Genomic DNA, 27526 nt, shown 5'->3' on the forward strand with positions numbered 1-27526 from the left:
TGAACTCAGAGGCAGAACTTTTTTTTTTTTCACTTTGTGCAATTAGATTTTTTTTTTGTGGTGGTTTTTTTTTTTTCTGCAGGCCTTAAGAAATGAAATTATTTTTAATGCAATTAGGCAGTTGTACTAGTTCAATTACAATGTGCTTATTAACAGGAGGATAAAACATTTTTTATAATGTATTGCAACAGTTTAAAATTGCCTTGCAGATTACAAGAAATTTTGTTAAGCTTTTAAAATGTCTCTTAAATAAATGTATTTCCTTTGCTCTTGGTCTAATGTCACATAATTATAGGGTAAAAATGAAGTAATAGAAAAAGGTCAAAGCTTTGCAGACCTAGAAAGGCTAGGGAGCGGGGTTGAAGAAATCCCTGACTGACAGTCATTAATCAGTGAGCTGCTGATTTGCAGCGCTGCTCCATAGTTGACTGTTTTCTCTAAACAGCGCTTCCCTCAGACTGCATTGTGTTAAAAAAAACAGTGCTGTGCTCTGGTTGCACTGTGTGAAGAGAACAGCCTGATGTGGAGCAGTGCTGCAAAGTGAAAGTGCTAATAGTTCTTGCATATGCTCTGTTCTTTCTGCAGACATGCTGCCTTTTCTGCGATGGCATCTCAGATCACCGCATGTTCTGCCTTGGGGAACATGAACCCAAAAAGTAGTCTGCCTTAATCAGGAACTCAAAAAGTAGTTTCTTCTGAAGATGAAAGTAGTTCATGCAGATATACTTTACAAACAATTAGACTTCAATTTGCTAAGCTCTGTGCAGCCCTGACAAATTCACTAACAAGCTCTCTCTATCTTGGAGGGAGCCTATTTATTATTAATGGTGAGATGTGTATGCAGATTCTACCCCAGTGTTCTTACATTAACATTATAACTTTATAGAGTCTGTTTAATACTTCACTTGTAACCAAAGATTGTACCAGTGATATGTCCCTTTTCTTGACAAGTTTATGTTCCATATTGCTTAATATAGGTCTCTTATTTTAGATGTGCAGCACAGCAGAGAAAAGAGCCATCGATAAAATCATCGACTCCGGCCCTCAGCTTGCTGGGTCTCTGGAATACAACGTTGTTCACAGTAAGTTAGTAAGTTCTTTAACAAAAGGCGGCTAGGACTAACTAATGACATGAAGTAATGCTTTATTATAGTGATCGGAGAAAACGCAAGATGGCAATCGCTGTGGGGAAAAGTGGTCAATATTGTATGGTTTTCCGCTGCTATGTAGACCTCCGGGAAATGTAACTATTAATGGATAGAAATGGAAACTCAGATGCTCCTATTAACTCAAGTGTCTCATATGTAAATATGCTTGTGAGAAAATGTATGAAGGCTGTTAGAAGCATTATGTTAGGGCAACTTACATCTGAATTATTGTTTGGGAACTCTGTGATTAGGATTAGTAGGTTTTCTTCATATGCTTCATGAGTTAAAGGGATATGAAAACCAACAGTGTTATTTTGGGATTCAGACAGAACATACAATTTAAATTTTTTTCTTTCAATTTGCTTCTATTATCAAATGTGCCTTGTTCTTATACGTTCTTTGTTGAAGAGATAACTAGGAAGGTGTTGGGAGCATTACATGTCAGGAAATAGTGCTGCTATCTACTGTTTTGCAGATAGAGAACATTCTAGCAAAACTACTGCCATATAGTGCGCCAGACACATGCACACTCCTGAGCTTATGTCCCTGCTTTTCAACAAAAGATGCCAAGAGAAATTTGATAATAGAAGTAAATTAGAAAGTTGTTTAAAGTTGCTGCTATATCTGAATCACGGAAGGAAACGTTAGGGTTTCATATCCCTTTTAAGGTGATTACCTGCACCACTGGATTCTGGGATTTTCTATTTCTAGCATGGTTAAGATTAAGAGCATGCACGTACTGTGGAAATGAGTTGTCATTCCTATAACAAACAAGACTTTTGTATAGTTTTATAATATAGCAAATATTTGTTTTAGATATTCTTACTTCTGCATGAAATATTACATTTTATATTTTAATGTGTAATTGTTCATTTTCATTGGAAGCCTATGTGTAGAATGTTTTGGTGTTGTGGAAAGGTGAATGGACGCTAATGTGCAATCTTCAAGTATTCAGTTGCAAAATGTAGAAAACAGTTACCCTTTTAATCACTATGCGCATTATAAAAACAATAATTTTTGTTTGAATTCTGGGTTTTTAATTAATATCATGATTATTTTTATATTATCTTCCTGCCGTTTCCGTGTATGCTCCTCCCCACCTATATTTCCGGATTTTCGATGCTTATAAACCTTAGTTTATACTGCGCATGCGCAAATCTTCAATCTCATCAACTTCTGCTCATGCGATAGTCTACAATATCCCTCACCAATGCGCATGCGTGAATACATACATGCGTAGTACAGCGATGGTCTTCTCACTCCGTAACAAACACTGATACGTCATGTGGGTAGTCCCTTCTGAGATCGATTACGCTTGCACAAAACGGAAGCACGCATCGAGTCCAAAATGGAGAATATCAAAGTAGCGCATGCGCAGTTTAAAAAGGAGGTGAGTGACATGGGTCAACGGCCGCCTAACGACCAGAATTTCAATTGGATGTTAGGAGAATGTGATCAGGAGTTACAATTTTTTTTAGAAAATGGGTTGAATCGGATAAGCTAGAAATACTTATTTTTATGGTGATAACTTCTTAAATCGATGAATTAAACTCATACTAATTTTGGTCAAAGAATATAATTCAGGATCGAAAAATAGGTAACTTAACCTTCACTTTAAGCATGTAAGAAAGTTCCTTTGAGTAGTTTTATATAAAATGAACAGGCTTTAACAATCCTTGCCATGACAAAATGGGCTGATAGATGTAACATGTTCTTCTATTCAGGTTAATATATCATTCTTTTTTTTTTTTTTTTTTCCCACTTGAGGCCTTTATAATAAAGGCTTTATTTATCTAGATGTACCGATCTCTGATGACAGTTGCATAGCAGGTGAGTTTTTTTTAATATTATTACTTTGCTTTTTTAGCTATCCTGCTTCTTTGCAACCGCCCAACCTCACCTCACGCCAGAAAAAAAAAATACAATATATTGGTTATGAGACATTTTCAGTTTTATTTGTTACTGGCCATTACATCATTTTATACAAAAATCTGTAAAGGTGTGTGTATGTATCTTCAGTATAATTATATGAAATTATACATTACTGTCATTATTTGGCATTCATGCCATGTTAACTATATTGCTTAAAGGGCCACTAAACCCAAAATCTTTCTTTCATGATTCAGATAGAGAATACAAATTTAAACAACGTTACAATTTACTTCTATTATTTATTTTGCTTCATTTTTTTTTAGATATCCTTAGTTGAAGAAAAAGCAATGCACATGAGTGAGCCAATCACACAAGGCTTCTATGTGCAGCAACCAATCAGCAGCTACTAAGCATATCTAGATATACTTTTCAGCAAAGAATTTCAAGAGAATAAAACAAATGAGATAATAGAAGTAAATTAGAAAGATGTTTAAAATTGCATTCTCTTTCTAAATCATGAAAGAAAAAAATGATAGTTTCATGTCCCTTTAATGTAAATTAACATTCATTTGCAATTGCTATTACAACTTTCTATAGGTTTTATTATTAAAGTTAATTTGTCTTAATTTTCTCTTCATTCATTCATTCATTCATTCATTCATTCTTTATCTTTTAAATGACAAGCTTTGATTAGACACATTCTTTACCAACTACACACCTACACAAGTTACAGGACTTTGTTGATTAAAATCCTTGTTTGTTAGGGTTAAATATTTTTAAATAAATTAAAACACATGCATTGTTCCTAGCAAGTTTGTTAAATATTTTAATTAGAGGGTTACACAAAATATAAATTTTTTAAATTTTTTTTTTAAAATAGTTATGCGTTACAAAGACGATGTAGTTTAATGTTATTCAAAAGAGGATTCTCCTCAATAGATGAGATAATGGGAGTGGCTATCGGGTATCCCCAGTACTGTCCAAGTGCCTATGGGGATCTCACAGTACCTCTCTGATGAGGCCCACAGAAGGCTGAAAGGTATGTCTAGGCTTGCCATGACTATACTGCAGGAATTATTTTTTCTATTAGAGGCATTCTATTGGCAAAAAAAGAGCCTGCTGTGTTTGCAGTTAGCCTTGGAATGAGCCATTATACTTTTGTTTTTTTCTTGAGTGCTTTTCTCTTTTATTATAAAGCTCAAGCACTGTCCTCACCCCTACAGTATGCTCTGCATCTCTTTTATAAAAAAAAAGTCTTTTAATTTTAAAGCACTTAATATTGTAATATGTTTTATGCATCATTTTAAAATGATTTTACCTTTTTATTGTTTTTAAAGGGACAATCTACACCAGTTTTTTATTGTTTAAAAAAGATATATAATCCCTTTATTACCCATTCCCCAGGTTTGCATAATCAACACGGTCATATTAACATTCTTCCATACAGGTGGTGAGAGTCCACAATCCATTACTCATGAGAAATTACCTTCCCTACCACTTGGAGGAGGCAAAGATTCCCAAACCCCAAGAGCTCTATATAACCCCTCCCACCTCACACATACCTCATCCCTTTTTTGCCTCTTCTAGAGGTGGTTGAAGAATGAAGATGAGCAGGATTTTCTTCAAACAGGGGTTTTTAGTGTATTTTGAGGCCCACTTTCCTTTTGTCAGAGGGGTATATTTGGGGTATTGTTTATGATTCTTTTATTCACCTCATGGGGATTTCTTCATAAACTTTCCATAATCGGTCGCAGGACTTGTCTGTTGCCTCCCTTTATGTATTTACAATATACTCCTATTCCATAACCTTCACTGATTATTTTTTTAGTAATGTTTTGACTGTCTGCTATTTAGATGGTGGACAAGTGTCTACTGGTAAGTATTATTTTTTTATGTTATGAGACACTCTATGGCTATGTTATGGGCACTATGTGTATACATATTATTCTTTATATATGGCCTTGGAACAGAATCTTTCTTTACTGTTCCCTTTATAGTTAGTTTGCGCACAGCAGTTTTTTGGACGCCTAGTTTTTTTTCGGGGATCAGCCTTCAGGTTCACGCACGTCTGTTTAGCGTCCGTTGGGTTAGCGCGCGCTCCATAGTTTTCTATTATGGGTGTTGTTCGCTGTCACTCGTCAGGTTAGCGCATGCTGGCTGGTTATGCGCACATTGGGTTAGCACACACTCCACAGTTTTCTATTAGGGGTATTTTTTGCCGTCACTCATCGAGCTAGCGCACGTTCATCGGTTATGCACACATCGGGTTTTTGGCGTGTGTTTTTTGTTTATAGAAGTCAATTGTACTTGTGCGCGTTCCTTTGAGCTGGATGTTGTATTCCTTCCTTTTTTTTTTTTTTTTTTTTTTTTTTTTTTTTGACAGTTCGGTTTTGCACTCATTATTACTTACGCTATTTAGAAGGGGGTAAGTTTTTTCATTCCTCAATAGCTTATGTTAGGGGTTTATAGTGATTTATGCATTATTTAAAGGGACACCCAAGCAAAAATTAAAATTTCCTGTTTCAGATACAGAATGCAATTTTAAACTACTTTTCAGTTTACTTCCATTAACAAAATGTGCACAGTTTTTTTTTACACTTTGAGTCACCAGCTCCTGCTGAGTGTGTGCAAAAATTCACAGAATATAGGTATATGCATGTGTGATTGGCCAATGGCTGTCACATGATGCAGTGGGAGTGGAAATAGACATAAATTTGTCTGAAAAAAATCTACTCATTTGAAGTTCATACTAATTGCTGTTGTATTGTCTTTTTATCGTGCATTTGTTGATTACGCAAATTTACTGTATTTGATGGTCCTTTAATGCTCTAATGGAGCCTTACTGCCAATAGGTGTGCTTACTGTAAGAATGCTGAAGTACCTTTCTCAGCTCATTTGTGACTCCTGTTTAAATTGTTGCAATCAGACCAATCTAATTTGTTTCTGTGGGCAATAATGTTCCTTCTGTTTCTGCATTACAGAAGAATACTGAGGAACTTTCACCTAAATTGAGATATTTAATTACAGTAGCCGTATTTGAAGGTATGGCTGCCCTCCCGCCTGCAAACAAGTATTTAAGGTCAGTACAGGTTTCTCCTTCTAATATTACTATGTGCCCTTGGGCCAGGGATACTGTTACGTCTTCAGAGGGTGAAGTTTCTTCTTCTGATGAGGAATCTTCATCTGATGTTGAGCCTGATATTTCCTCTTGTTTGTTTAAAGTTTAACATATTTGTGTTCTCTTTTAAATTAGGTCTTGATTACTTTAGGGGTTAAAAATCCTATTGCTTCTGATGACAAACCTTGTAATCATTTAAATTCAGTTTTTAAGAATGTTGTTAAACTTCCTAAAGTTTTTCCTATTCCTGATGCTGTCTGACCTGATTTCTAAAGAATGGTCTAAGCCTGGAAATTAATTTAACCCTTCTGCAAGGTTTAAGAAATTATATATTTTACCAGCTCCTTATATTGAATTATGGGAAATCATTCCTAAGGTTGATGGGGCTATTTCCACTTTGGCTACATGTACTACTATTCCTTGAGAAGAGAGAACTTCTTTTAAAGCTCCTCTAGACCGGAAGTTAGAGTCTTTTCACTGAAAGGCTTTTTTACAAGTAGGTTACCTACTTAGGCAGCCATTTCTATAGCTGATGTGGCTGCTGCGTCAACTTATTGGTTGTCCAGTCTTTGTGAACAGTGTTTTGAGGATACTGTTTATGACAATATTTTAAGTTTACTAATGAATGCTTATTCTTTTATTTGTGATACTTTTTTAATATTATCAAAATTAATGTCAAAAGTATGTTTTTGGCAGTTCTTGCTAGGAGAGCTTTATGACTTAAATCCTGGTCTGCTGATATGGTGTCTACATCTAGATTGTTCTCTTTCGTTTCAGGGTAAGAAAATGTTTGGGTCAGATTTAGATTCTATTATTTCTTTCCTAAGATAGGGTGAGTCCCTGGCTTCATTCCTTACTGTTGGGAAATACAACACCTGGCCACCAGGAGGAGGCAAAGACACCCCAGCCAAAGGCTAAAATATCCCTCCCACTTCCTCATTACCCCAGTCATTCTTTGCCTTTCGTCACGTTAGGAAGGAGCCCTCCCTCCTGATCAATATTTTGAAACTAGGGGCAATCTTCAAGGCCTTGAAGGCTTGGCCACTTCTGGGTTCGTCCCAGTTTATCAGATACCAATCAGACAATATAACCTTGGTGGCTTACATTAACCATCAGGGGGTAACGAGAAGTTACTTGGCGATGAAGGAAGTATCTCAGATTCTGGAGTGAGCGGAGGCCCACCACTGTTCGCTGTCAGCGATCCACATTTCGGGTGTGGACAACTGGGAGGTGGATTTTCTCAGCAGGCAATCCTTCCATCCAGGTGAATGGTCTCTCCATCCCAAGGTGTTTGCAGAGATGCGCAGCAAGTGGGGGACACCGGAGATAGATCTCATGGTGTCCAGTCTCAATACTTGGCTACCCAGGTACGGGTCGAGGGATCCCCAAGCGGATCTAATAGATGCACTAGCAGTGCCCTGGAGGTTCAAACTCATATATCTTTTTCCTCCATTACCACCGCTTTCTCGAGTGGTGGCCCGCATCAAGCAGGAGCGGGTATCAGTAATCCTGATTGCTCCATCGTGGCCGAATCAGGAAATTGTGTCCTAATCCTTCTTCATTGAAGGAACGCTTACTTCACAATTTGGATGTGGCTCCCGCCTTGAAGATCTATCTTTAGTCTACTAAGGAGTTTAGACAATCTTCCTCTTTGTTTGTTGTCTATTCTGGGAAGCGTAAGGGGCAGAAGGCTACTTCGACTTCACTATCTTTTTGGTTAAGGAGTGTCATCCGCTTTGCTTACGAGACAGCGGGCATTGTCCTCCTGAGAGGATAACGGCTCATTCCACTAGAGCAGTGGCTTTCTCTTGGCGTTAAAGAACGAGGCCTCTATGGATCAGATTTGTAAGACGGCTGCCTGGTCCTCCTTACATACTTTTTCAAAATTTTACAAGTTTTATGTTTTTGCTTTGGCCGAAGCAACTTTCAGGAGAAAAGTTTTGCAGGCTGTGGTGCCCTCAGAATAGGGTCCGCCTCTTCCTTTTTGTTCCCTCACGTTATTCATTCAGTGTCCTCTTGAGCTTGGGTATAGTTTTCCCAACAGTAAAGAATAAAGCCGTGGACTCTCCCTATCTAAGGAAGGAAAACATAATTTATGCTTACCAGATAAATTCCTTTCCTTACGGATAGGGAGAATCCACGGCCCCGCCCATTTTTTCTTGTGTATGGGTGGTCCACTATTATTTATTGTATTCTTCTGGTACCATTTATACCCTAATGTTTCTCCTTCTTTTCCTTGTTCCCTCAGCAGAATGACTGGGCTAATGAGGAAGTGGGAGGGATATTTAAGCCTTTGGCTGCAGTGTCTTTGCTTCCTCCTAGTGGCCAGCTGTTGTATTTCCCAAAAGTAAGGAATGAAGCCGTGGACTCTCCCTATCTGGAAGGAAAGGACTTTATCTGGTAAGCATAAATTATGTTTTCTACTGTTACTGGAGGTAAAGAGGTTTCTTTCATGTAATTAGCAAGAGTCCATGAGCTAGTGACATATGGGATATACATTCCTACCAGGAGGTGCAAAGTTTCCCAAACCTCAAAATGCCTATAAATATACCCCTCACCACACCCACAATTAAGTTTTACAAACTTTGCCTCCCATGGAGGTGGTGAAGTAAGTTTGTGCTAGATTCTACGTTGCTATGCGCTTCGCAGAAGGCTGAAGCCCGATTTTCCTCTCAGAGTGCAGTGAATGTCAGAGGGATGTGAAGAGAGTATTGCCTATTTGAATACAATGGTCTTCCTCTAGGGGATCTATTTCATAGGTTCTCTGTTATCGGTCATAGAGATTTCTTCTCCTACCTCCCTTTTCAGATCGACGATATACTCTTATATACCATTACCTCTACTGATTCTCGTTTCAGTACTGGTTTGGCTATCTACTATATGTAGATGAGTGTCTCAGGGTAAGTAAGTCTTATTTTATTTATGACACTCTAAGCTATGGTTGGGCACTTTATATGTAAAGTTCTAAATATATGTGTTTAAACTTATATTTGCCATGATTCAGGATAATCAGTATTCCTTCATTCAGACTGTCAGTTTCATTATTTGGGATAATGCATATGAATAAATATTTTTTCTTTCATGTAATTAGCAAGAGTCCATGAGCTAGTGACGTATGGGATATACATTCCTACCAGGAGGGGCAAAGTTTCCCAAACCTCAAAATGCCTATAAATACACCCCTCACCACACCCACAAATCAGTTTTACAAACTTTGCCTCCTATGGAGGTGGTGAAGTAAGTTTGTGCTAGATTCTACGTTGATATGCGCTCCGCAGCAGGTTGGAGCCCGGTTTTCCTCTCAGCGTGCAGTGAATGTCAGAGGGATGTGAGGAGAGTATTGCCTATTTGAATTCAATGATCTCCTTCTACTGGGTCTATTTCATAGGTTCTCTGTTATCGGTCGTAGAGATTCATCTCTTACCTCCCTTTTCAGATCGACGATATACTCTTATATATACCATTACCTCTACTGATTCTCGTTTCAGTACTGGTTTGGCTTTCTACTACATGTAGATGAGTGTCCTGGGGTAAGTAAGTCTTATTTTCTGTGACACTCTAAGCTATGGTTGGGCACTTTTATATAAAGTTCTAAATATATGTATTCAAACATATATTTGCCTTGACTCAGGATGTTCAACGTTCCTTATTTTCAGACAGTCAGTTTCATATTTGGGATAATGCATATGAATAAATCAATTTTTTTCTTACCTTAAAATTTGACTTTTTTCCCTGTGGGCTGTTAGGCTCGCGGGGGCTGAAAATGCTTAATTTTATTGCGTCATTCTTGGCGCGGACTTTTTTGGCGCAAAATTTTTTTTTTCTGTTTCCGGCGTCATACGTGTCACCGGAAGTTGCGTCATTTTTGACGGTTTTTTGTGCCAAAAGTGTCGGCGTTCCGGATGCGGCGTCATTTTTGGCGCCAAAAGCATTTAGGCGCCAAATAATGTGGGCGTCTTTTTTGGTGCTAAAAAATTTGGGCGTCACTATTGTCTCCACATTATTTAAGTCTCATTATTTATTGCTTCTGGTTGCTAGAAGCTTGTTCACTGGCATTTTTTCCCATTCCTGAAACTGTCATTTAAGGAATTTGATCAATTTTGCTTTATATGTTGTTTTTTCTATTACATATTGCAAGATGTCCCAGATTGACACTGAGTCAGAAGATACTTCTGGAAAAGCGCTGCCTGGTGCTGGATCTACCAAAGTTAAGTGTATCTGCTGTAAACTTGTATCTATTCCTCCAGCTGTTGTTTGTAATGAATGTCATGACAAACTTGTTAATGCAGATAATATTTCCTTTAGTAATGTTACATTACCTGTTGCTGTTCCATCAACATCTAATACTCAGAGTGTTCCTGTTAACATAAGAGATTTTGTTTCTAAATCCATTAAGAAGGCTATGTCTGTTATTCCTCCTTCTAGTAAACGTAAAAGGTCTTTTAAAACTTCTCATTGTTCAGATGAATTTTTAAATGAACATCATCATTCTGATTCTGATAATGGTTCCTCTGGTTCAGAGGATTCAGTCTCAGAGGTTGATGCTGATAAATCTTCATATTTATTCAAAATGGAATTTATTCGTTCTTTACTTAAAAAAGTCTTAATTGCATTAGAAATAGAGGATTCTGGTCCTCTTGATACTAAATCTAAACGTTTAAATAAGGTTTTTAAATCTCCTGTAGTTATTCCAGAGGTTTTTCCTGTCCCTGATGCTATTTCTGAAGTAATATCCAGGGAATGGAATAATTTGGGTAATTCATTTACTCCTTCTAAACGTTTTAAGCAATTATATCCTGTGCCATCTGACAGATTAGAATTTTGGGACAAAATCCCTAAAGTTGATGGGGCTGTCTCTACTCTTGCTAAACGTACTACTATTCCTACGGCAGATAGTACTTCCTTTAAGGATCCTTTAGATAGGAAGATTGAATCCTTTCTAAGAAAAGCTTACTTATGTTCAGGTAATCTTCTTAGACCTGCTATATCTTTAGCGGATGTTGCTGCAGCTTCAACTTTTTGGTTAGAAGCTTTAGCGCAACAAGTAACAGATCATAATTCTCATAGCATTGTTAATCTTCTTCAACATGCTAATAACTTTATTTGTGATGCCATCTTTGATATCATTAGAGTTGATGTCAGGTATATGTCTCTAGCTATTTTAGCTAGAAGAGCTTTATGGCTTAAAACTTGGAATGCTGATATGTCTTCTAAGTCAACTTTGCTTTCCCTTTCTTTCCAGGGTAATAAATTATTTGGTTCTCAGTTGGATTCTATTATCTCGACTGTTACTGGAGGGAAAGGAACTTTTTTACCACAGGATAAAAAATCTAAAGGTAAATTTAGGTCTAATAATCGTTTTAGTTCCTTTCGTCACAATAAGGAACAAAAGCCTGATCCTTCACCCTCAGGAGCGGTATCAGTTTGGAAACCATCTCCAGTCTGGAATAAATCCAAGCCTTTTAGAAAACCAAAGCCTGCTCCCAAGTCCACATGAAGGTGCGGCCCTCATTCCAGCCCAGCTGGTAGGGGGCAGATTACAATTTTTCAAAGAAATTTGGATCAATTCAATTCACAATCTTTGGATTCAAAACATTGTTTCAGAAGGGTACAGAATTGGCTTCAAGATAAGGCCTCCTGCAAAGAGATTTTTTCTTTCCCGTGTCCCAGTAAATCCAGCGAAGGCTCAAGCATTTCTGAAATGTGTTTCAGAACTAGAGTTGGCTGGAGTAATTATGCCAGTTCCAGTTCTGAAACAGGGGCTGGGGTTTTATTCAAATCTTTTCATTGTACCAAAGAAGGAGAATTCTTTCAGACCAGTTCTGGATCTAAAAATATTGAATCGTTATGTAAGGATACCAACATTCAAAATGGTAACTATAAGGACTATCCTGCCTTTTGTTCAGCAAGGGCATTAAATGTCCACAATAGATTTACAGGATGCATATCTGCATATTCCGATTCATCCAGATCACTATCAGTTTCTGAGATTCTCTTTCCTAGACAAGCATTATCAGTTTGTGGCTCTGCCGTTTGGCCTCTTCTAAAGAGAGAATCGTTCATTTGTTTTCAGACAGACAATGTCACAACTGTGGCATACATCAATCATCAAGGAGGGACTGACAGTCCTCTGGCTATGAAAGAAGTATCTTGAATACTGGTATGGGCGGAATCCAGCTCCTGTCTAGTTTCTGCGGTTCATATCCCAGGTATAGACTATTGGGAAGCGGATTATCTCAGTCGCCAAACGTTACATCCGGGCGAATGGTCTCTTCACCCAGAGGTATTTCTTCAGATTGTTCAAATGTGGGGACTTCCAGAAATAGATCTGATGGCTTCTCATCTAAACAAGAAACTTCCCAGGTATCTGTCCAGATCCAGGGATCCTCAGGCGGAAGCAGTGGATGCATTGTCACTTCCTTGGAAGTATCATCCTGCCTATATCTTTCCGCCTCTAGTTCTTCTTCCAAGAGTAATCTCCAAGATTTTGAAGGAATGCTCGTTTGTTCTGCTGGTGGCTCCAGCATGGCCTCACAGGTTTTGGTATGCGGATCTTGTCCGGATGGCCTCTTGTCAACCGTGGACTCTTCCGTTAAGACCAGACCTTCTGTCGCAAGGTCCTTTTTTCCATCAGGATCTCAAATCCTTAAATTTAAAGGTATGGAGATTGCACGCTTGATTCTTAGTCAAAGAGGTTTCTCTGACTCTGTGATTAATACTATGTTACAGGCTCGTAAATCTGTATCTAGGAAGATATATTATAGAGTCTGGAAGACTTACATTTCTTGGTGTCTTTCTCATCATTTTTCCTGGCATTCTTTTAGAATTCCGAGAATTTTACAGTTTCTTCAGGATGGTTTGGATAAAGGTTTGTCTGCAAGTTCCTTGAAAGGACAAATCTCTGCTCTTTCTGTTCTTTTTCACAGAAAGATTGCTAATCTTCCTGATATTCATTGTTTTGTACAAGCTTTGGTTCGTATAAAACCTGTCATTAAGTCAATTTCTCCTCCTTGGAGTTTGAATTTGGTTCTGGGGGCTCTTCAAGCTCCTCCGTTTGAACCTATGCATTCATTGGACATTAAATTACTTTCTTGGAAAGTTTTGTTTCTTTTGGCCATCTCTTCTGCTAGAAGAGTTTCTGAATTATCTGCTCTTTCTTGTGAGTCTCCTTTTCTGATTTTTCATCAGGATAAGGCGGTGTTGCGAACTTCTTTTAAATTTTTACCTAAGGTTGTGAATTCTAACAACATTAGTAGAGAAATTGTGGTTCCTTCATTATGTCCTAATCCTAAGAATTCTAAGGAGAGATCATTGCATTCTTTGGATGTAGTTAGAGCTTTGAAATATTATGTTGAAGCTACTAAGAATTTCCGAAAGACTTCTAGTCTATTTGTTATCTTTTCTGGTTCTAGGAAAGGTCAGAAGGCCTCTGCCATTTCTTTGGCATCTTGGTTGAAATCTTTAATTCATCATGCTTATGTCGAGTCGGGTAAAATTCCGCCTCAAAGGATTACAGCTCATTCTACTAGGTCAGTTTCTACTTCCTGGGCGTTTAGGAATGAAGCTTCGGTTGATCAGATTTGCAAAGCAGCAACTTGGTCTTCTTTGCATACTTTTACTAAATTCTACCATTTTGATGTGTTTTCTTCTTCTGAAGCAGTTTTTGGTAGAAAAGTACTTCAGGCAGCTGTTTCAGTTTGATTCTTCTGCTTATAATTTCAGTTTTTTTCATTATAAGATTTAAACTTTATTTTGGGTGTGGATTATTTTCAGCGGAATTGGCTGTCTTTATTTTATCCCTTCTTCTCTAGTGACTCTTGCGTGGAAGATCCACATCTTGGGTAGTCATTATCCCATACGTCACTAGCTCATGGACTCTTGCTAATTACATGAAAGAAAACATAATTTATGTAAGAACTTATCTGATAAATTCATTTCTTTCATATTAGCAAGAGTCCATGAGGCCCACCCTTTTTTTGTGGTGGTTATGATTTTTTTGTATAAAGCACAATTATTCCAATTCCTTATTTTTTATGCTTTCGCACTTTTTTCTTATCACCCCACTTCTTGGCTATGCGTTAAACTGATTTGTGGGTGTGGTGAGGGTTTATTTATAGGCATTTTGAGGTTTGGGAAACTTTGCCCCTCCTGGTAGGAATGTATATCCCATATGTCACTAGCTCATGGACTCTTGCTAATATGAAAGAAATGAATTTATCAGGTAAGTTCTTACATAAATTATGTTTTTCTTACCTTAAAAATTTTCTATTGACTTTTTTCCCTGTGGGCTATTAGGCTCGCGAGGACAGAAAATGCTTCAATTTATTGCGTCATTCTTGGCGCGAAGTTTTTTGGCGCAAAATTGTCATTTCCGGCGCCATAGTCGATGCCGGAAGTTTGTTCGTGGTTGCGTCATTTTTTGACGTATGTGTGTTAGACGTTTTTTGTGGGCGTCGTTTTCTGCGCCAGAGGATGTGGCGTCATACTTGGCGCCAAAAAATATGGGCGTTGTACTTGGCGCCAATAATGTGGGCGTCATACTTGGCGCCAATAATGTGGGCGTCATACTTGGCGCCAAAAAATGTGGGCGTCATACTTGTTTCCACCTTTTTTCACATTATTTAAGTCTCACTTTTTCATTGCTTCTGGTTGCTAGAGGCTTGTTTATTTTGCATTTTTTCCCATTCCTGAAACTGTCATTTAAGGAATTTGATAATTTTGCTTTATATGTTGTTTTTTCTATTACATATTGCAAGATGTCACAACCTGACCCTGGATCAGAATCTACTTCTGGAAAGACGCTGCCTGATGCTGGTTCTACCAAAGTTAAGTGCATTTGTTGTAAACTTTTGGTAACTGTTCCTCCGGCTGTAGTTTGTGTTAGTTGTCATGATAAACTTTCTAACGCAGATAATGTCTCCATTAGTAATAATCCTTTACCTGTTGTTTTTCCTTCAACATCTAATGTTCAGGATGTCCCTGTTAATGTAAAATAATTTGTTTCTAATTCTATTAGGAAGGCTCTGTCTGTTATTCCTCCTTCCAGTAAACGTAAAAGGTCTTTTAAAACTTCTCATATTTCAGATGAATTTTTAAGTGACCGCCATCATTCTGACTTATCTGTTTCTGATGAGGATCTATCTGGTTCAGAAGATTCTGCCTCAGATATTGACACTGATAAATCTTCATATTTATTTAAGATGGAGTTTATTTGTTCTTTACTTAAAAAAGTGTTACTTGCATTAGATATGGAGGAGTCTAGTCCTCTTGATACTAAATCTACTATGCGTTTAAATTCGGTTTTTAAACCTCATGTAGTTATTCTAGAAGTTTTTCCAGTTCCTGATGCTATTTTAGAAGTAATTTCTAGGGAATGGAATAGTCTGGGTACTTCATTTACTCCTTCTCCAAGGTTTAAGAAATTGTACCCTGTGCCATCAGATAGATTAGAACTTTGGGACAAAATCCCTAAAGTTGATGGGGCTATCTCTACTCTTGCTAAACGTACTACTATTCCTACGGCGGATAGTACTTCCTTTAAGGATCCTTTAGATAGGAAGCTTGAATCCTTTCTAAGGAGAGCTTATTTATGTTCAGGTAATCTTCTTAGACCTGCTATTTCTTTGGCTGATGTTGCTGCAGCTTCCACTTTCTGGTTGGAGGCTTTAGCGCAACAAGTGTCAGACCATAATGCTTATAGCATTGTTAAACTTCTTCAACATGCTAATAACTTTGTTTGCGATGCCATTTTTGATATCATTAGAATTGATGTCAGGTATATGTCTTTAACTAGAAGAGCTTTATGGCTTAAATCTTGGAATGCAGATATGACTTCTAAGTCAACATTGATTTCTCTTTCTTTCCAAGGTAATAAATTATTTGGTTCATAGTTGGATTCTATAATTTCAACTGTTACTGGGGGGAAAGGAATTTTTTTGCCTCAGGACAAAAAATCTAAAGGTAAATATAGGGCTGCTAATCGTTTTCGTTCCTTTCGTCAGAATAAGGAACAGAAGCCTGACCCTTCCCCTAAAGGAACGGTTTCCGTTTGGAAACCTTCTCCAGTCTGGAAAAAATCCAAGCCTTTTAGAAAGTCAAAACCAGCTCCCAAATCCGCATGAAGGTGCGGCCCTCTTTCCAGCACAGCTGGTAGGGGGCAGGTTACGATTTTTCAAAGATATTTGGATCAATTCGATTCACAGTCTTTGGATTCAGAACATTGTTTCACAAGGGTACAGAATAGGTTTCAAGGTAAGGCCGACTGTGAGAAGAGTTTTTCTCTCATGCATTCCAATAAACCCAGTGAAGGCTCAGGCGTTTCTGAAATGCATTTCAGACCTAGAGTTGGCTGGGGTAATTGTTCCAGTTCTGGAACGGGGTCTGGGGTTTTACTCAAATCTATTCATTGTACCAAAGAAGGAGAATTCCTTCAGACCAGTTCTGGATCTAAAAATATTGAATCGTTATGTAAGGATACCAACATTCAAAATGGTGACTATAAGGACTATTCTGCCTTTTGTTCAGCAAGGGCATTATATGTCTACAATAGACTTACAGGATGCATATCTTCATATTCCAATTCATCCAGATCACTATCAGTTCCTGAGATTCTCTTTTCTAGACAAGCATTTCCAGTTTGTTGCCCTTCCATTTGGCCTAGCAACAGCTCCAAGGATCTTTTCAAAGGTTCTCGGTGCCCTTCTCTCTGTAATCGGAGAACAGGGTATTGCGGTATTTCCTTATTTGGACGATATCTTGGTACTTGCTCAGTCTTTACATTCTGCAGAATCTCATAAGAATCAACTTGTGTTGTTTCTTCAAAGACATGGTTGGAGGATCAATTTACCAAGAGTTCCTTGATTCCTCAGACAAAGGTAACTTTTTTGGGTTTTCAAATAGATTCAGTGTCCATGACTTTGTCTCTAACAGAAAAGAGACGTCTGAAGTTGGTTTCAGCTTGTCGAAACCTTCAGTCTCAATCATTCCCTTCGGTAGCTTTGTGCATGGAAATTCTAGTTCTCATGACTGCTGCATCGGACGCGATCCCTTTTGCTCATTTTCACATGAGACCTCTCCAGCTTTGTATGCTGAACCAGTGGTGCAGGGATTATACAAAGATATCACAATTAATATCCTTAAATCCCAATGTTCGATCTTCTCTGACTTGGTGGTTGAATCACCATCATCTAATTCAAGGGGCCTCTTTTGTTCGTCCAACCTGGACTGTGATCTCAACAGATGCGAGTCTTTCAGGTTGGGGAGCTGTATGGGGATCTCTGACAGCGCAGGGGGTTTGGGAATTTCAGGAGGCGAAATTACCAATCAACATTTTGGAACTCCGTGCGATTTTCAGAGCTCTTCAGTTCTGGCCTCTTCTGAAGAGAGAATCGTTTATTTGTTTTCAGACAGACAATGATTGATGTCAATCATCAAGGTGGGACTCACAGTCCTCAGGCTATGAAAGAAGTATCTCGGATACTTGTATGGGCGGAATCCAGCTCCTGTCTAATCTCTGCGGTTCACATCCCAGTTGTAGACAATTGGGAAGCGGATTATCTCAGTCGCCAGACGTTACATCCGGGCGAATGGTCTCTTCACCCAGAGGTATTTCTTCAGATTGTTAAAATCTGGGGACTTCCAGAAATAGATCTGATGGCCTCTCATCTAAACAAGAAACTTCCCAGGTATCTGTCCAGATCAAGGGATCCTCAGGCGGAAGCAGTGGACGCGTTGTCGCTTCCTTGGAATTATCAACCTGCTTATATTTTTCCGCCTCTAGTTCTTCTTCCAAAAGTGATTTCCAAAATTCTAATGGAACGTTCGTTTGTATTGCTGGTGGCTCCAGCATGGCCTCACATATTTTGGTATGCAGATCTCATTCGGATGGCAAGTTGCCAACCTTGGACACTTCCGTTAAGGCCAGACCTTCTATCTCAAGGCCCATTTTTCCATCAGGATCTCAAATCATTAAATTTGAAGGTATGGAGATTGAACGCTTGATTCTTAGTCATAAAGGTTTCTCTGACTCAGTGATTAATACTATGCTACAGGCTCGTAAATCTGTGTCTAGAAAGATTTATTACAGAGTCTGGAAGACTTACATTTCTTGGTGTTCTTCTCATAAATTCTCTTGGCATTCTTTTAGAATTCCTAGAATTTTACAGTTTCTTTAGGATGGTTTGGATAAGGGTTTGTCTGCAAGCTCTTTGAAAGGTCAAATCTCTGCTTTTTCTGTTCTTTTTCACAGAAAGATTGCTAATCATCCTAATATTCATTGTTTTGTACAGGCTTTGGTTCGTAACAAGCCTGTCATTAAGTCAATCTCTCCTCCTTGGAGTCTTAATTTGGTTCTGAGGGCTTTACAGGCTCCTCCGTTTGAACCTATGCATTCTCTGGATATTAAATTACTTTCTTGGAAAGTGTTGTTCCTTTTGGCCATCTCTTCTGCTAGAAGAGTTTCTGAGTTATCTGCTCTTTCTTGTGAATCTCCTTTTCTGATTTTTCATCAGGATAAGGCAGTGTTGCGGACTTCATTTAAATTTTTATCTAAGGTTGTGAATTCTAACAACATTAGTAGAAAAATTGTTGTCCCTTCATTGTGTCCTAATCCTAAGAATTTTCTGGAGAGATCTTTACATTCTTTGGATGTAGTAAGAGCTTTGAAATATTATGTTGAAGCTACTAAAGGTTTTAGAAAGACTTCTAGTCTATCTAGTCTTTTCTGGTTCCAGGAAAATTCAGAAGGCTTCTGCCATTTCTTTGGAATCTTGGTTAAAGTCTTTGATTCATCATGCTTATGTAGAGTCGGGTAAGTCCCCGCCTCAAAGGATTACGGCTCATTCTACTAGTTTCTACTTCCTGGGCTTTTAGGAATGAAGCTTCTGTTGATCAAATTTGCAAAGCAGCAACTTGGTCTAATTTGCATACTTTTACTAAATTCTACCATTTTGATGTTTTTTCTTCTTCTGAAGCAGTTTTTGGTAGAAAAGTACTTCAGGCAGCTGTTTCAGTTTGATTCTTCTGCTTATAATTTCAGTTTTTTTCATTTTAAGATTAAAACTTTTTGATTTGGGTTGTGGATTATTTTTTCAGCGGAATTTGCTGTCTTTATTTTATCCCTCCCTCTCTAGTGACTCTTGCGTGGAAGTTACACATCTTGGGTATCTGCTATCCCATACGTCACTAGCTCATGGACTCTTGCTAATTACATGAAAGAAAACATAATTTATGTAAGAACTTACCTGATAAATTAATTTCTTTCATATTAGCAAGAGTCCATGAGGCCCACTTTTTTTGTGGTGGTTATGATTTTGTTGTATAAAGCACAATTATTCCAATTCCTTATTTTTATGCTTTCGCTCCTTTCTTATCACCCCACTTCTTGGCTATTCGTTAAACTGAATTGTGGGTGTGGTGAGAGGTGTATTTATAGGCATTTTGAGGTTTGGGAAACTTTGCCCCTCCTGGTAGGAATGTATATCCCATACGTCACTAGCTCATGGACTCTTGCTAATATGAAAGAAATTAATTTATCAGGTAAGTTCTTACATAAATTATGTTTTTTCTACCTCAGGAGAAAAAAATCTAAGGTCTTTAATTGTTTCCGTTCCTTTTGACAGAATAAGGAACAAATGAGTAAAGTTTCCTCTGATCAAAAATAGAGTACTTCTAGTTCTGTTTGGAGACCCAATTCTGACTGGAATAAGTCTAAGCAGGCTAAAAAACTACTCCTGTTACTAAAAATGCATGAAAGTGCGGCCCCCGATCCAATGTTTCTGGTAGGGGGCAGGTAAAGTCTCTATTAAGAAGCTAAGTTTCAGTCTGTTTTAATTCTCTGGCTACTTCTCAAGTTTATTTAGTAACATCAGACAGAATTTAGAACAGAGACTCTCAGAGAGAAGTTTCGTCTGTTCTATGTTCTAAACTTTCTTTTAAAAGTTCAAGTTCTGTTCCAGTCTCTTCTGAAACTGGGAATCAAGATTTTGCTTCTAAAGATCCTGTTAATTGCATGGAGGTTTCTAAGACTTCAATAAGCCTGGTTTCCTCCGGAGGCAAGGTTTCAAATGTTGATTCTGAGTCTCTGCAACCTTAAAGGCTTTTTAGGTTTAGCCTCTATAGAGAAAAAAATAAAGAGATTTATTTTCCTCTTGCAGTTAGATGGGGTCACAGTAGTGACTTATGTCATCCTTCTGAGGGGAACTCTCAGTTTTCAGGTGATATGGGTAATGTTTTAAATTCCATCTTAGTTTAAGAAAGGTTGTTGTCTAGCTTTGATAGTTCTCATTCTAGGGATGATCATCTGGGACATCTCAGGCACTTGGTAAGGATCAGGGTCCCTTTAGTTCTAAGATATAGGGGTTTCTCTGATTCTGTGACTAGGACAATTTACTATAAAGTCTGGAAAGCCTTTATTTATTGTTCTGTTGATGTATGTATTCGTTCCCATTAGTAATGGATCCATAAATACATTTCTTTCATGGTTGTGAGAGTCCATGAGACCCCACACATTTTTAAAACAAAATGTTTTAAGCAAATCTTTTCTTCTGCTCTTTTTCTTACCTCACTTCTGTTTGGCTATGCGTTTAGACTGAGGTATGTGTGAGGGGGGAGGGGTTTTATAGAGCTCTTGGGGTTGGGAATATTTGCATCCTCCAAGTGGTAGGGAAGGTAATTCACATGAGTAATGGATTGTGGACTCTCACCATCATGAAAGAAATTAATTTATCAGGTAAGCATAAATAGTTTTTTACCTCTGTGATTACCTTGTATCTATGCCTCTGCAGACTTGCCCCCCTTATCAGTTCTTTTGACAGACTTGCATTTTAGCCAATCAGTGCTGACTTCTAGGTAACTCCACGGCAGTGAGCACAGTGTTATCTATATAGCACACATGAACTAGTGCTGTTTAGCTGTAAAAAAAAAAAAGAGAGATAACAGGTGGCCTTCAAGGGCTTATAAATTAGCACAGGAGCTTTAGCTTTCAACAAAGAATACCAAGAGAACAAAGCAAATTTGATGATAAAAGTAAATTGAAATCATGAAAGTTTAATTATGGGTTGACTGTCCCTTTAACTTTATATTGCAATATCCATTAATTATTACTTTTATTTAACTTTTTTTATTATATACTAATAGAACACTGTTTCCATATCATTTTAAGAGGATTCAGAAATACATTGGCAGGAAGTGCTCAGAGCACTGTGGGAGAAATGCACGTATGACTAAAAGTGGTCCTTGCCTGCCAGTGTGGCATGGTATAGTAGGTAGCGCACAATGACCATGTGGGTTCTCTCGGCCTGTTTCTGTATATTCCCAAACATAACAAATGGAATAATTTGAGGGGGAGACCAAAGACAAAAACATTGAAGAGGAAGGGGTGAGAGTGTAATGCGGGGGGGGGGGGGGGCGCGGGTAGGGAGTGAAGCCAAAAGTACTCTCTGGGCTATGTAAAATAGCTGGTTATAGAAGGAAATTAGTGACATAATATTATTTTTGTTTGCAGTGCCTCCACTTGAAGGTTTTGTAATGAACAGATTACAGGGCGATTACTTTGAAACTCTTCTGTACAAAATTTTTGTTTCAATTGATGAACACACGAATGTGGCTGAGGTAAGTTACAAAGGGAATATCTCCCTTTAACATTGGTTTGTCTACATGTTATTAATATGTTTGTGCTAGTTGAGAAGACGTAAAAATGCATAAGTATTTATTAATCAGGCCCATTTATGAAACTATATAGTGTTGTTTTTTCCCCCACCAATGTCTGTGACAAACATTTTCAAGCTCCCAGTTATAAAATAAAGCATTGATGTCTGAGTTATTGGAGTAGAACAGATGGTGAGCGTGCTACTAGAAGCATTGATAGCCACCAAGTGATGTGTTCCTTAAAGGGACATGAACCACATTTTTTTTTTATTCAGAGCATGCAGTTTTTAACAACTTTCCACTTTACTTCTATTATTAAATGTGCTTCATTCTCTTGGTATGCTTTGTTGAAGGAGCAGCAATGCACTACTGGGAGCTAGCTGAACTCGTGAGGTATGTATGTGCAACCACCAATCAGCAGCCAGCTTCCAGAAATGAGTTGCTGCTCCTGAGCTTACCTAGATATGCTTTTCAACAAAGGATACCAAAATGTAATGTATGTAATATCCTCTAAGACCCTCTAGCAGAATTAATAGAGATAATTATAATCTATCTTACATTTTATTTGTGTTTTTATGGTGTGGAAAGAAGCTGATACTAGCAGTTTCTTGTGTTCTGTGCATCGCTTTACTCTGTGAACAAGATTGCAGAAACTCTTTTACATTCTTAACTAGCAGCTGAGGATTATGAGACAGGTTTTGGAGGGAAACTGCATTTGTTATGGATAGTGTAAAGGGGGTTTCAGGATCTTTGTGAGGATTTATGGTTCTTTTCTCCAACATAGGTGTGTCCGGTCCACGGCGTCATCCTTACTTGTGGGATATTCTCTTCCCCAACAGGAAATGGCAAAGAGCCCAGCAAAGCTGGTCACATGATCCCTCCTAGGCTCCGCCTACCCCAGTCATTCTCTTTGCCGTTGTACAGGCAACATCTCCACGGAGATGGCTTAGAGTTTTTTAGTGTTTAACTGTAGTTTTTATTATTCAATCAAGAGTTTGTTATTTTAAAATAGTGCTGGTATGTACTATTTACTCTGAAACAGAAAAGAGATGAAGATTTCTGTTTGTAAGAGGAAAATGATTTTAGCAACCGTTACTAAAATCGATGGCTGTTCCACACGGGACTGTTGAGAGGAATTAACTTCAGTTGAGGGAACAGTGAGCAGAATTTTACTGCTTGAGGTATGACACATTCTAACAAGACGATGTAATGCTGGAAGCTGTCATTTTCCCTATGGGATCCGGTAAGCCATTTTTATTACAGACAATAAATAAGGGCTTCACAAGGGCTTTTGGAGACTGTAGACATTTTCTGGGCTAAATCGATTCATATATAAACATATTTAGCCTTGAGGAATCATTTTAATCTGGGTATTTTGTAAAATAATATCGGCAGGCACTGTTTTGGACACCTTATTCTCTAGGGGCTTTCCCTAATCATAGGCAGAGTCTCATTTTCGCGCCGGTATTGCGCACTTGTTTTTGAGAAGCATGACATGCAGTCGCATGTGTGAGGAGCTCTGATACATAGAAAAGACTTTCTGAAGGCGTCATTTGGTATCGTATTCCCCTTTGGGCTTGGTTGGGTCTCAGCAAAGCAGATACCAGGGACTGTAAAGGGGTTAAAGATAAAAACGGCTCCGGTTCCGTTATTTTAAGGGTTAAAGCTTCCAAATTTGGTGTGCAATACTTTTAAGGCTTTAAGACACTGTGGTGAAATTTTGGTGAATTTTGAACAATTCCTTCATACTTTTTCGCAATTGCAGTAATAAAGTGTGTTCAGTTTAAAATTTAAAGTGACAGTAACGGTTTTATTTTAAAACGTTTTTTGTACTTTGTTATCAAGTTTATGCCTGTTTAACATGTCTGAACTACCAGATAGACTGTGTTCTGAATGTGGGGAAACCAAGGTTCCTTCTCATTTAAATAGATGTGATTTATGTGACACAAAATTTAGAGAAAATGATGCCCAAGATGATTCCTCAAGTGAGGGGTGTAAGCATGGTACTGCATCATCCCCTCCTTCGTCTACACCAGTCTTGCCCACTCAGGAGGCCCCTAGTACATCTAGCGCGCCAATACTCCTTACTATGCAACAATTAACGGCTGTAATGGATAATTCTATCAAAAACATTTTAGCCAAAATGCCCACTTATCAGCGTAAGCGCGACTGCTCTGTTTTAGATAATACTGAAGAGCATGAGGACGCTGATGATATTGTTTCTGAAGGGCCCCTACACCAGTCTGAGGGGGCCAGGGAGGTTTTGTCTGAGGGAGAAATTTCAGATTCAGGGAAAATTTCTCAACAAGCTGAACCTGATGTGATTACATTTAAATTTAAGTTGGAACATCTCCGCGCTCTGCTCAAGGAGGTGTTATCCACTCTGGATGATTGTGAGAATTTGATCATCCCAGAGAAACTATGTAAAATGGACAAGTTCCTAGAGGTCCCGGGGCCCCCAGAGGCTTTTCCTATACCCAAGCGGGTGGCGGACATTGTAAATAAAGAATGGGAAAGGCCCGGTATACCTTTCGTCCCTCCCCCCATATTTAAAAAATTGTTTCCTATGGTCGACCCCAGAAAGGACTTATGGCAGACAGTCCCCAAGGTCGAGGGGGCGGTTTCTACTTTAAACAAACGCACCACTATACCCATAGAAGATAGTTGTGCTTTCAAAGATCCTATGGATAAAAAATTAGAAGGTTTGCTTAAAAAGATGTTTGTTCAGCAAGGTTACCTTCTACAACCAATTTCATGCATTGTCCCTGTCACTACAGCCGCGTGTTTCTGGTTCGATGAGCTAGAAAAGGCGATCACTAGTGATTCTCCTCCTTATGAGGAGATTATGGACAGAATCCGTGCTCTCAAATTGGCTAATTCTTTCACCCTAGACGCCACTTTGCAATTGGCTAGGTTAGCGGCTAAGAATTCTGGGTTTGCTATTGTGGCGCGCAGAGCGCTTTGGTTGAAATCTTGGTCAGCGGATGCGTCTTCCAAGAACAAATTGCTTAACATTCCTTTCAAGGGGAAAACGCTGTTTGGCCCTGACTTGAAAGAGATTATCTCTGATATCACTGGGGTTAAGGGCCACGCCCTTCCTCAGGATAGGTCTTTCAAGGCCAAAAATAAACCTAATTTTCGTCCCTTTCGTAGAAACGGACCAGCCCCAAGTGCTACGTCCTCTAAGCAAGAGGGTAATACTTCTCAAGCCAAGCCAGCCTGGAGACCAATGCAAGGCTGGAACAAGGGAAAGCAGGCCAAGAAACCTGCCACTACTACCAAGACAGCATGAAATGTTGGCCCCCGATCCGGGACCGGATCTGGTGGGGGGCAGACTCTCTCTCTTCGCTCAGGCTTGGGCAAGAGATGTTCTGGATCCTTGGGCACTAGAAATAGTCTCCCAAGGTTATCTTCTGGAATTCAAGGGGCTTCCCCCAAGGGGGAGGTTCCACAGGTCTCCATTGTCTTCAGACCACATAAAAAAACAGGCATTCTTACATTGTGTAGAAGACCTGTTAAAAATGGGAGTAATTCATCCTGTTCCATTAGGGGAACAAGGGATGGGGTTCTACTCCAATCTGTTCGTAGTTCCCAAAAAAGAGGGAACGTTCAGACCAATCTTAGATCTCAAGATCCTAAACAAGTTTCTCAAGGTTCCATCGTTCAAAATGGAAACCATTCGAACAATTCTTCCTTCCATCCAGGAAGGTCAATTCATGACCACGGTGGATTTAAAGGATGCGTATCTACATATTCCTATCCACAAGGAACATCATCGGTTCCTAAGGTTCGCATTCCTGGACAAGCATTACCAGTTTGTGGCACTTCCTTTCGGATTAGCCACTGCTCCAAGGATTTTCACAAAGGTACTAGGGTCCCTTCTAGCGGTGCTAAGACCAAGGGGCATTGCAGTAGTACCTTACTTGGACGACATTCTGATTCAAGCGTCGTCCCTTCCTCAAGCAAAGGCTCACACGGACATAGTCCTGGCCTTTCTCAGATCTCACGGATGGAAAGTGAACGTAGAAAAGAGTTCGCTATCTCCGTCAACGAGGGTTCCCTTCTTGGGAACAATAATAGACTCCTTAGAAATGAGGATTTTTCTGACAGAGGCCAGAAAAACAAAACTTCTAAACTCTTGTCAAACACTTCATTCCGTTCCTCTTCCTTCCATAGCGCAGTGCATGGAAGTAATAGGTTTGATGGTAGCGGCAATGGACATAGTTCCTTTTGCGCGCATTCATCTAAGACCATTACAACTGTGCATGCTCAGTCAGTGGAATGGGGACTATACAGACTTGTCTCCGACGATACAAGTAAATCAGAGGACCAGAGATTCACTCCGTTGGTGGCTGTCTCTGGACAACCTGTCACAAGGGATGAACTTCCGCAGGCCAGAGTGGGTCATTGTCACGACCGACGCCAGTCTGATGGGCTGGGGCGCGGTCTGGGGACCCCTGAAAGCTCAGGGTCTTTGGTCTCGGGAAGAATCTCTTCTACCGATAAATATTCTGGAACTGAGAGCGATACTCAATGCTCTCAAGGCTTGGCCTCAGCTAGCAAAGGCCAAGTTCATACGGTTTCAATCAGACAACATGACGACTGTTGCGTACATCAACCATCAGGGGGGAACAAGGAGTTCCCTGGCGATGGAAGAAGTGACCAAAATCATTCAATGGGCGGAGACTCACTCCTGCCACCTGTCTGCAATCCACATCCCAGGAGTGGAAAATTGGGAAGCGGATTTTCTGAGTCGTCAGACATTACATCCGGGGGAGTGGGAACTCCATCCGGAAATCTTTGCCCAAATTACTCAACTGTGGGGCATTCCAGACATGGATCTGATGGCCTCTCGTCAGAACTTCAAGGTTCCTTGCTACGGGTCCAGATCCAGGGATCCCAAGGCGACTCTAGTAGATGCACTAGTAGCACCTTGGACCTTCAAACTAGCTTATGTATTCCCGCCGTTTCCTCTCATCCCCAGGCTGGTAGCCAGGATCAATCAGGAGAGGGCATCGGTGATCTTGATAGCTCCTGCGTGGCCACGCAGGACTTGGTATGCAGATCTGGTGAATATGTCATCGGCTCCACCATGGAAGCTACCTTTGAGACGAGACCTTCTTGTTCAAGGTCCGTTCGAACATCCGAATCTGGTCTCACTCCAACTGACTGCTTGGAGATTGAACGCTTGATCTTATCAAAACGAGGGTTCTCAGATTCTGTTATTGATACTCTTGTTCAGGCCAGAAAGCCTGTAACTAGAAAAATTTACCACAAAATATGGAAAAAATATATCTGTTGGTGTGAATCTAAAGGATTCCCTTGGGACAAGGTAAAAATTCCTAAGATTCTATCCTTTCTTCAAGAAGGATTGGAGAAAGGATTATCTGCAAGTTCCTTGAAGGGACAGATTTCTGCCTTGTCTGTGTTACTTCACAAAAAGCTGGCAGCTGTGCCAGATGTTCAAGCCTTTGTTCAGGCTCTGGTTAGAATCAAGCCTGTTTACAAACCTTTGACTCCTCCTTGGAGTCTCAACTTAGTTCTTTCAGTTCTTCAGGGGGTTCCGTTTGAACCCTTACATTCCGTTGATATTAAGTTATTATCTTGGAAAGTTTTGTTTTTGGTTGCAATTTCTTCTGCTAGAAGAGTTTCAGAATTATCTGCTCTGCAGTGTTCTCCTCCTTATCTGGTGTTCCATGCAGATAAGGTGGTTTTACGTACTAAACCTGGTTTTCTTCCGAAA

The 27526-nt window shown here is 39.2% G+C and overlaps 1 protein-coding gene across 3 annotated transcripts in view; it reads left to right on the forward strand.

Moving 5' to 3' along the window:
* Positions 1-27526, forward strand: part of FAM91A1 (family with sequence similarity 91 member A1) — a 454979-nt gene that overhangs the window by 203407 nt on the left and 224046 nt on the right. For all 3 annotated transcript variants that reach the window (XM_053715335.1, XM_053715336.1, XM_053715337.1), the window contains 3 exons: positions 992-1082; positions 2916-2978; positions 21641-21747. In XM_053715335.1, coding sequence (XP_053571310.1) covers positions 992-1082; positions 2916-2978; positions 21641-21747 — 261 coding nt within the window. The remainder of the gene's footprint in view (positions 1-991; positions 1083-2915; positions 2979-21640; positions 21748-27526) is intronic.

This window comes from Bombina bombina, chromosome 5, assembly GCF_027579735.1.
Source record: "Bombina bombina isolate aBomBom1 chromosome 5, aBomBom1.pri, whole genome shotgun sequence".
NCBI lineage: Eukaryota > Metazoa > Chordata > Amphibia > Anura > Bombinatoridae > Bombina > Bombina bombina.